This window comes from Etheostoma cragini, chromosome 18, assembly GCF_013103735.1.
Source record: "Etheostoma cragini isolate CJK2018 chromosome 18, CSU_Ecrag_1.0, whole genome shotgun sequence".
Taxonomy (NCBI): Eukaryota; Metazoa; Chordata; class Actinopteri; order Perciformes; family Percidae; genus Etheostoma; species Etheostoma cragini.
In genome coordinates, this window is record NC_048424.1 from 2,541,587 (window position 1) to 2,552,202 (window position 10,616).

At 43.8% G+C, this 10,616-nt stretch overlaps 1 protein-coding gene across 8 annotated transcripts in view; it reads right to left on the bottom strand.

Moving 5' to 3' along the window:
- myt1la (myelin transcription factor 1-like, a) overlaps nucleotides 1–10,616 on the bottom strand; it is a 68,728-nt gene that overhangs the window by 45,745 nt on the left and 12,367 nt on the right. For 7 of the 8 annotated variants that reach the window (XM_034899330.1, XM_034899336.1, XM_034899333.1 and 4 more), the window contains exons 2-5: nucleotides 9,705–9,792; nucleotides 9,513–9,567; nucleotides 8,829–8,862; nucleotides 2,485–2,547 (exon numbers count right to left, since the gene is read on the bottom strand). In XM_034899330.1, coding sequence (XP_034755221.1) covers nucleotides 2,485–2,547; nucleotides 8,829–8,862; nucleotides 9,513–9,567 — 152 coding nt within the window. In that variant the 5' untranslated portion in view covers nucleotides 9,705–9,792. Of the gene's footprint in view, nucleotides 1–2,484; nucleotides 2,548–8,828; nucleotides 8,863–9,512; nucleotides 9,571–9,704; nucleotides 9,793–10,616 lie in introns of all 8 variants that reach the window. The other variant, XM_034899329.1, reaches the window with a different exon arrangement.

Genomic DNA, 10,616 nt, shown 5'->3' on the forward strand with positions numbered 1-10,616 from the left:
GTAATGAGGCCTGGATACTGTCTAAATGAATTATCTTTCTGTTGCATTTACAGCTGGTTGTGTTGCCCCCAAATGGCCAAAAAAACATGGCTCCACATTATGTCATGCTGTTCACTCCATGTTCCTGGACACAGGTGGTTACTGTTGCTTTATAATATCTGCATACTTAATATTGGCTACTTCCGGTCTTTGTGCTAAGCTAGGCTAAAAACATTGCTGTACTGCACACCCACTCAGGTGAAACTGACATCCATCGTCTCATCTGACTCTGGGGACCTTACTGCATGTCAAATAATGTTAGATATGGTTGATCAATGTTTGCAAGAGTCAGAGGACACATCACGAACTGTATGGAAAGAAGAAAAAAAACAGCCGAAAAAACGGAAACGATTGACTCTCTTTCCGCTGTGTGTTTTTGTAAAATCAGACGTGTGTGTCCTGTACACTCCTGTGATCAGCTGATGATTAACTGATTGTGTAACTGTTGCCGTTTCCACGGAGAGGGTAACATCAGACAACCTCCTCATCTCCCTTTCTCTCTTTCTCAGCCTCTAGCTCTTGTCTTTTCTTCTCTGTCACTTCATTACTTTGTTGACATGGCTATTTATAAGAGGTGATAAAAGGGAAAACACTCTGCAAGAAAGAACTTTGAGCCTCGACATGGATGAAAAGTCCCAAAAGTGTTTGGACAAGATGGACGTTTGAACGCGTACAAGTCTACGACAACTGGGCAACTCCATCTGCTCGTGAAGTCTACGGGCCAATCCAAAGAAAGAACAGTGTTAGTTCATAAAGCCACTCACACACTTGTCTCATCCTTTAAAAACTGAATTTTTTCAGTGAAAATCTAAGCTCCTATTTTGGAGTTTGACTCTCAGTGCGTCAGATGCATTTTCCAGAGTGTCTCTGTGCCCTTTGCAGCCCCATCAGTCTGCTCTGCCAGCGATTCGCCACCCTGCCCTTCTCATTATCTCTCTGTTACCTCGGGCGTCAAACCACCGCTGTCCAGAGCTGTGCAACCTCTATATGCTAGAATCACCCCACCCACCCACACACACACACACACACACACACACAAGCCTCAACACTGAAATACAATACCGGAGAGATACACCAAAACATCTCAATGCAAGCTTTGATTTCATCATGGATGTTTAATTTTACCTAAAATATGCCTACCCACATGGAAAAGACGTTCAAATTTCCTCCTCCACAACTTCAAATTCAGTCATTTCTCTGAGTGAAATCCTCTGTTGTCCACTTCAATTCAGCTACAGTTGCTTTGATTTAAATTTCACCTGTTTTATATAATGTATGGCGTTTTGACCAGGATTTGTGCGAAAAAAACTTATTTTTTTTCATTGAAAAATTTGAATCAACATATTTACATCAGGGGAAGATGAAATCATCTCATCCTATCCAGTTTATTTTTAATTATTAAAAAAAAGATATTCTTAAGACTTTAGTACAAGGATCTGACATGTTCAAACTAAGATTTCAGCACTAAGTAAGAGCAGAAATACTCGTAGCGAGCCCCACTTTTTGCAGCGGCCCCCTGCTTTTGCTGGTAATTTCCCGTTTCCAACGGCGACAGAGATCTGAGGCAGAAACCATCAAGCAGTCCAACTTCTCTGGCTGCAGGAAGGACAACCATTGGTCGGTGTGACCTCGGGCCGTCACAGCTCCACACGCTGGCTGATTGCTTTTCTATCTGCGGCCCTGTGACGGAGCGCTGGCTTTACTGAGCTGGAGGCTGCGACCTGCAGACGCTGCCAATCCAGGAGGTTGGAAACCGTGACGTGAGCTCATTTATTGTCGGTACGGTTCGGTTTCTGAGCTGCAGGGTGAGAGGTTTTAAGCCCGCATGCAACCTCACCCCCTTAAGATTTCTCTTACAAGAAAAGTCTGCGCAAGTCCCAGATTATCTGGAATGTTTTCAACATTGTATTTCACGTTTTGTTGGACTTTTTTGTAAATGTTGTCCCCCTACATTCAGACAAAGTTTATAATCATCCATTCAAACTCATTCCTTTATTGTTGTGCCCCAAAACCGTCAAATTGATCAGAATCTACCTGTTAACAAAATGTTTATGTATTTGAAGAATTAAAGTCAGAATAAATACCCCAAGACATGAGCTAGGTGTCCTTAATTGCAGAAACACCTGCCTGCAGGGTCAGCCGCCCCCATCACACCAACCCCCCCCCCCCCCCCCCCCCACCCCCCCTGCATATATGAACAGGTCCTGATCCAGCCTGTGTGTATTTCAGGCCTGTGTGTGGTGATTACTAAGAAGAGTGTAAATTGTAATTTCCCCACTGGGGATCAATCAACACTATAAATGTATTAAAGTATTTGGTAAAAATATTGTGATATTTGATCTAACCCCTATCGCACAGCGAGGCCGACTGAAGATCATTGACTCAAAGAACTGTTGAAATGATAACTTCATTATCCGTGTACAAAATCTGTCGAGTGGTTCATACCTGCGGTGTCTGGCGTACTTCCCGCTGACGTGACCGCTGCCATCACAGCCTGGAGTGGGACAGCTGAGGAGGAAACGCACACACACACACACACACACACACACACACACGGTCAAACGGTTGGGTAGTGTTGATGCAACATGAGGACAGCGCGAATAGCTTTGACAGTAGGGATGCCCATTCTTTGTCAATTAGTCTAAGATTGAGACTAAGATTTCTTTTGCCCATTAGTTATTTTTTAACCTTTTTTAATGCTGAGTTGGCGGGAACGGGGCTATAGCTTCTTTGTGAAGAAACTTCTTTGTGAAGAGATTCACAGAGCCGTCAAATTTGTCAAAAATATCCCAAGTGTTTGTCGACTAAAGGCTGTTTTATGGTTGTGAGGAGGAGCTTTCGCTTTAGCCTACGTGAGTGGCCTGATGTTCGTACTTGTGCGCTGGTGTGTGCGTCAAGCCTGCGTGTGTGTGTGTGTGTGTGTGTGTGTGTGGAAGAAATGACAGAGCAATTAGCATTGGAGCGAGTAGTGACTCTAGAGTCCCAGTGAGAGAAACAAAGTGTCTCCCCGGTTCTTTCTGACCTCGGTGGGACATCTGTAGCAGAAGTTAACCCTCTCTTTGATTTCATGTTGCTTATGGAGAAGGAGAACCAGGAAATGAGTCGGGGGAAATGCAACGCTAGCAAGCCACGGCCGAGAGACGTGCGTCACCGCGACCTGTAGTTACATTTTTCGAGAGGTGCACGTCAGGCTACGGCATAGGGTCTGAAGTAGACCCAGAGGGTTCTGCGGGGGTACACCGTCGATTCTACGCACAACCCTAAAACGGCCTTAAGATTTTTTTTAGTCGAGGACAGACCTGGATGTTGAATGTTGGTGATTCTTTTGAAAATGCAGGTGAAGAATAAAGATGAATTTTCAACATGATTTTTCATCCGGCCTTGATGTGGAAACACCAACACATGGGATCAGCAGCAGATTGAAGTGTTTCTTTCTGTTTAATTTTTTGGAATTGTGCAGTTTTTCCAGAGCTCTGAGTCACTCTGCTGCAGCTTTCAGGCCGCCGGGGCCCTGAAGACAAGCAGACCGCCGGCCGACGCACGCTGCCCGGCTTCAGGGACCCCCACACCCACGACCTCTGACCCCCCTGCACACACTGCAGAGGGCCGCCCACCCTCCAGCCAACACCACCTGATCCGACACTCTGCAACTGCAGGCTAAGAAATGAGAGCTGTCTGAAAAATAAAGGTGAAGATTTGGCATCACGAGTGCAGGGAGGGAAGGAGGAGGAGGAGGAGGAGGAAGAGGAGGAGGAGGACAGGAAAGAAGATGAAGAACAAAAGAGGAGAAAGACAAGGAGGTGAAAAGGGAAGAGGAAAGGGTGAGGAAAAAATACTGGCAAGAAAGGAGTAGGAGACAAAGACAAGTAGGTGGAAAAGAAAGAAGCGGTAGAATGGGGCAAAGAGGTAGAGGAGGAAGAACAAGGAAGGAGGGGAAAAAGATGGAAAAGAGGAGGTAGGCAAAAAGATAAAGGAGGAAGAGGAAACACGTGAGGAAAAAGGATAACGGTACAGAATACAGAAAGAGGAGGAGATTAACAAACAGAAGCAGGGTGAGGAAATGGCAAAATATCGTAGAAAAAGGAGGAAGAGCAGGAGAAAAAAAGAGAGGGAGAAAATAACATGATGCAAAGGAGAAGTATAGGAAGAAAAAAAGGAGGAAGAGGAGGCGGTTTTTTCAAGGTAAGGTGGATCATTAGTCAGTGTGTGAGACTGACCGTGTTGCTGTATTGATCCCTGCTTTGTGTGTGTGCGTGTGTGTGTGTGTGTGTGTGTGTGTGTGTGTGTGTGTGTGTGTGTGTGTTTGTGTGTGTGTGTGCTCACGCGCATGCTTTCCAAACATGCTTAAAATTCCCAAAATGCATCGGTGCAACTTTAACCTTAACAAGCTGTGCCGATTAAAATCCTCCTTTATTTAAGACTACATGTGTTTTTCCTCTGTGGAGAGATACTTCCACTTGTTTCCAAAGCAACTGAATATTTCTTTCAGTAAGTTTCTTGTTAGCGTTGTTGTTCTTGCTCTCAGTGCAGAGAGCTGTATGACTTATTGATGTCAACATCAACACAGGGAAGAGACAGAACTATAGAAACAGCTTCAATCTGGTTTTTCAAGTAAAGAAGGCTGCGTGCTGAGTGCTTCAGAGCTGTTGAAGCTAAAACAGAAGAACAGAGCCGGGTAGGAAAACTAGACATGGTTTTCTTTAAGAGGGAACGGATGTTTTTAAGACAGTAACATGGGCATGGCAGGCCTCAAAAAAGGCTCAAGATCCAGACACACCAGAAAGTCTCAGAAAAATGACTTTTTTCAAGCGCTTTTGGAAGCTTGGTGGGTGATGACTACTTGTTGGTCAGGTGATATAACAGCTCCCCTCAATGCTGACCCTCTGATCCTCTGTTCCCTGCAAAGTATTGCACATCAAGATGGTTTGCAATTGGCGAATGACTTAGCATTTGAAATGTACACGTCAAAGTGAATCTAAGCATCAAAGCGATTCCATTGGAAATACGTTTGTTCTGGCCGGTGAGGGCACCTGCGGGGCATCCATTGAATTCAGCTATTTCTCGGTAACAAGTGGAAATTGCCAATTTGGGCAAAAAAGGAAAAGTCAGAGGTTCTTCAAAAATATCGCCATGAATATCAAATGTGTCCAGTCGTTGTGCTTTCTGTCCACGGCGGGGAATCTGTAGCAGGAGAAGTTAACCCTCTCCTTGATTTCATGTTGTTTATGGAGAAGTGGAACCAGGAAATGAGTCGGGGGAAATGCATCGCTACCAAGCCGCGGCCGAGAGACGTGCGTCACCGCAACTTGTAGTTACATTTTTCAAAAAGTGCACGTTGCTATGGAGTGGGGTCCGGCATAGGGTCCGGCATAGGGTCCGGCATAGGGTCCGGAGTAGGGTCCGGCATAGGGTCCGGCGTAGGGTCCGGCATAGGGTCCGGCATAGGGTCCGGCATAGGGTCCGGCGTAGGGTCCGGAGTAGACCCAGAGGGGTCTGCGGGGGTACACCGTCGATTCTACATACAACCGTAAAACGGCCTTAAGAATTTCTTTAGTGGAGGACAGACCTGGATGTTGAATGTTCGGGAACCCCGGGCTCAGGGTCAACCTGAGGTTAATACATGTGAATAAGTATGAAAGCTGAAACTAGACTGCACTTGAGAAAAGTTACCATTCATTTGGAAATGCAGGTGAAGAATAAAGATGAATTTTCAACATGATTTATCATCCGGCCTTGATGTGGAAACACCAACACATGGGACCCAGCAGCAGATTGAAGTGTTTCTGTCTCTTTAATGTTTTGCAGTGCAGTTTTCTGAATATTTCTTTCAGCAAGTTTCTTCTTAGCGTTGTTGTTCTTGATGGCACCACCCTCTTAAAACCCCTCCGCCAGCAGGACCAACATCCCTTACAGGGAGGGGGCTTTCCCACATGCCTCTTTTAGTTCGGTTGAAACGCACTACGGTTTGTTGTTCTCCTTTGTGGGATTCATTTCTATAAGTAGAATGGGATTCAACCTTAATCCGCCTGAAACGTGGATACTCTGAGTCTGAGATACAGTATCCAGGTGTTCTTGGCAATCTACGATGAGGAAGAGCAGCAAACTGTAGCACCTTGTAAAGTTTCTCTTCCAGAAATGTTGCTCAGCGTAAATCCTTTCAGGAAGACCTAACTATTAATGGATGCACTCCTAAATCAATTGCTGTTATCCTAATAAATGTATAGTTAATCATGCGTGTATGACTGTTGCATATCTGCAACTAGTCTCTCCTGATTGGAATACATCTCACGGTAAATCCTTTTGGGAAGACCTCGCTCTTAATCAATGCCGTATCCAATCAGCTGTTGGAGCTGTTCACCTTCCTGCTACACCAATCAGAATTGTTACACAAATGGCAAGGGCCAATCACAGAGCCACAACCCTGCTTTAAATATTTGTTTCTCCCTTTGCCTTTCAGCAGTCGTTTCAGGAAAAGAGTGCCACCCTCCACCCCCCCCCCTCCCCCCCGCTCCAGTCATCTGCTCCACCTGACCGGACCGGGGCCTCCTTTGGTCTAGTCTTTGGGTTCCTTTGTCGCCACCACTGGTGTCTAGACTCCATCCGGGGGTCTGATGGTTCTCTACCCCTATTTATAGATGTAAGAAAGACTCATATAGTGATGGAGTCTAATCGCTAAAGACTTTGTTCATTTTATTGGAGCTGTACAATAAATCTTCTTTGCATGTCTGCAAACATGTCTCTCCTGACTGAAATAGACTGAGCTAGCGTCAAAACCTTGGTCAAACCAGCCGTCACCATGGTAACGTGATCAAATCTGCACCAGTCCAGAACACACAACCTTCTTCCTGTATTTACTTTTTTGCTCCCGTCCCAGACACATCTGACCAGTAAGCGCTGGTAGTCAAGCATTTTGGTACGCTTGGATTTTTCTCCGTGTGAAACACAACAGGACCAATGGGAGGCTCCGAGTATACAAAGCAATAAACTGATTTGGACTAGAGCAAACTAACTAAAGGTGTCATAACGCCCATAGACAAACTGAGATTAAAGTTGAAATTCAGAGATGTGATGCAGCAGAAACTTGTATGATGAGTTTGTTTAGCAGGTAACTTTAAATCAGGGAAGTCTTTTAACCCTCCTGTTGTCCTCGGGTCCAATTTGACCCCTTTGAAGAAATGTCTATGCCTGAAATATCGGGTTTCTTTTTAACAAAATTACCAAAAAAAATGCATTGGATTCCATACAACGCTCTTTGCAAATACAATTGATCACTTCAATTACTGACAAAATATGTACGTTCCTCTGATCTTAACTAATAGTCAAAATAATTCAAAATCTATGCTTTTTAACTCAAATATTAGGTATAATTCTATATAAGTGAGGGTTGTTGACCATGAATTCCAAAAAGTACTGTAAAACTAGTGGTAGTTAGGTGGTGTTAGTAAAAACTAAAAAACTAAATCTGAAAAAAGGGACGAAATTGTCAAATATTTGTCCGTTTTTTACCCGGGAGGACAACACAAGGGTTAAAATCATGGCCACATCTCACACCTCTTTCATCCCCCTACATCTGCTCCATCACACCACAATGACAAACTGATTTATAAATGTTCATCCCTGCAGATTAGTCAGTGTCTGTGAAGGAGAAAAATGTTCAGTGACGACTCCTGGCACGCTTATAGTATTTCACAGTATTTACTGTATGAGTCATTTCTAACTTCAAAGCTTGTGTGTCCACATCTGGCCCGGGCTGCACAGCCCGCACCAGCACCCATCAGATTTAAATCCTGAGTTTTCTGCCCCCCCGCTCGGAGCTCACACAGCACAGACGGGACGTGTTGTTTACAGTAAAGCGTTGACCTGAATCAAACCGGGTTCAACCATAATCTGCTGCACACACCAATATTTGTCAGTTTTGCTAAATGAGATTAAGTGAAGCAGAAACACACACACACACACACACACACACACACACACACACACACACTACACACAGGTAGCAGGGATATTCAGCATTTACTGTCAGCAGCTGCTGGCGTGTTTCTCCACTTATGTTGCAAAATGTAGTAAGTCATCAAAATGTGAAGACTTATTGGTCAATTCACATTGAAAATTTCAAATATTATCACGATGCACTGCTGACACACACCTGTATGACAACTGGTAGAATGAGCAGCACGAATCCACCTTTTAATCTCACACTCCATCTTAAGCTCACTCGTAAACGAAAGCCTATCAAGTGTTTTTGTGGGGAGTATCATAGTTTCATTCAGCTGCTTTTTGCAAATGGGCACAAGAGGATTCAACAACACTATCGTCTGCATAGAAGAAAACATTTAATCCAATGGTGTGGTAATGTCTTCAGCAGTGGCTATCCTTTGGTTTCTATCCAATTTACTTGAAATACATTACTTTAAGGATTTCTTCATATCACCAGTAGGCGGTTTGTTCATTTTTTGAGAGAAATCAGCACCATGGACAGCGCCATGGATTTATGAATACACAGTTACCTGCTGATATTTCAGAGAAAGTTCTAACTTGCACAAACCTCAGTCTGATAAAGGATCAATGAGTCAGGCAGACAAAACAAATATATTCAACTTATTGGGAATGTAGTCGGGGGATTGCAGGTAAACAAGGGGCATGCATTTAGGTCATTCTGCTAATCCCCCCTCACAGCGCCTACATATAGTGTCCCATATTTTTCTCCTTTTCTCCATTTCCCTCTAGCTTGTAACTGCTGTCAGTGTCATTGTTCTTCTTTTTTCCAGTGGGTCCGGTTCACCTACCTGAATAGCTCCTGTGTCACTGCTTCCACGGTGGCTTCAGACAAAGAGAAAACAAAAAAGATTTCACAATCAACAATAACTAACAGATCTGCTATGTGTGGGCTTCAGATGCGTTTTACATTTCTAATTACGTTCAGAGTCGAGTATTAACCTATTTATGTTTGGTATAAACTTTTGACGTTTGGAGACCTCCCTCAAAAATTGCATTTTTCAACAATGAATGGCGAACACATCTTTTCATAAAACTGCTGAGAAACCCCATTATTGTCAATATATGAAAGCCATACATCCTCTGAATGCCCATGGCCTCTAGTTTGTGGTTTGTGAGGCTGTGATTATCCTAGCAATCACATCAGGTCATTTTATTCAGTGACAATTCTTTTTTTTTTAACTGGTCTCACAAAAATAAAAAGCTACTGTAAAGGAGTAACTTCCTATGTGTTAAAAAACCACAATCCCTACATTTTCTGGTTTATGAGTTGTATTTCCTGCCACTACTAGGGGCGCTAGTTTATGAAACACTCCTGTGGGTCTTATTAGACGGTAGGAATAAACAATCTGTATCCTCATTTGGAAACTCTTACAACGGGGACCATGGAAACATATGGATCAGTCTTCGCTAGCTTGCTCCCTTTTAATGTGCAGTGATTCAGAGGTCTATATATAGGAAGCAGATGAACGTACCTCTGACTCCTTTGGATCGTGTGCGATGGCGTTTTTTAACCGCATTCACCTCCATCTGAAGAGAAATAACACAAGTGAACACTGAACATGTGTTTTTTTTTTTGTATTTCGTCACATATTTAAGTGTTTTTGCTGCAAAGAAAATCCCTTCTGACAAAAACCCCAGGTGGTGGCGTGACGGTGCATCTTTACCTGTCGGGGCTCGGTGTGGCACTGGTCCTGTAGCTGAAGAGTCTTTATACCAAACTGGGATTCAGAAGCCGTCTTCCTGAGTCATGATCTTCAAAAAACAAAACAACAGTTTGTCAGAATCCCGTGAGCAAAGACTCACTGTGTGCTGTCCCTGTGAAATGTAAAAGGATCATATTCAAATGGCCTTTCAACTCTTCTGAGACTGCTGCCCAACACCAGCTACATATTTTTACTGGTATTCTTTCATGTGTGACATTTTACTCGTTCAGGTTTAACCATAGACTGTATATTAATGGACAGAGCATGTGTGACATCACCCATTGGTTTGTGGGGATCTGCTACATGTCGTTGAGGTTGCCGACGGCGCAGCCATGTTGGTTGCAGATGTGACGATTTTAGACGAGGGGGAGGCGTGAGGGGGGAGTGTGGGAGGAGCCATTACACTCTACGTTACGTTACACACTTTCACTGGCAATCTCAACATAGCCACGCCCTAAAACACCCCCTGCCGCTGATTTTAAAATAAAGACCATAATTCAAAAAAAGAAGAAAGAAAAACATATTCTTTGTTGCAGAAGATGTAAAACTAGCGATTGATATCATAATCTCATTGTGAAAATGTTTACTGAGGTAATAAATCAAGTGAGAAGTGGATCACTTTCTAATGGATTTCTACAGAAACCGACTCCTTTTGCAACTGCATGTGTTTCCCCCTGCAGGTTTCAAATAGAAAGCAGGTTTTTTAGGAGTCTCCCCCTGCTGGAGATCAGATGGAAAGCAGGTTTAAGGAGCTCCCCCTGCTGGAGATCAGATGTATTGCAGATTTAAGGAGTCTCCCCCTGCTGGAGATCAGATAGAAAGCAGGTTTTAGGAGTCACCCCCTGCTGGGGATCAGATATAATGCAGGTTTAA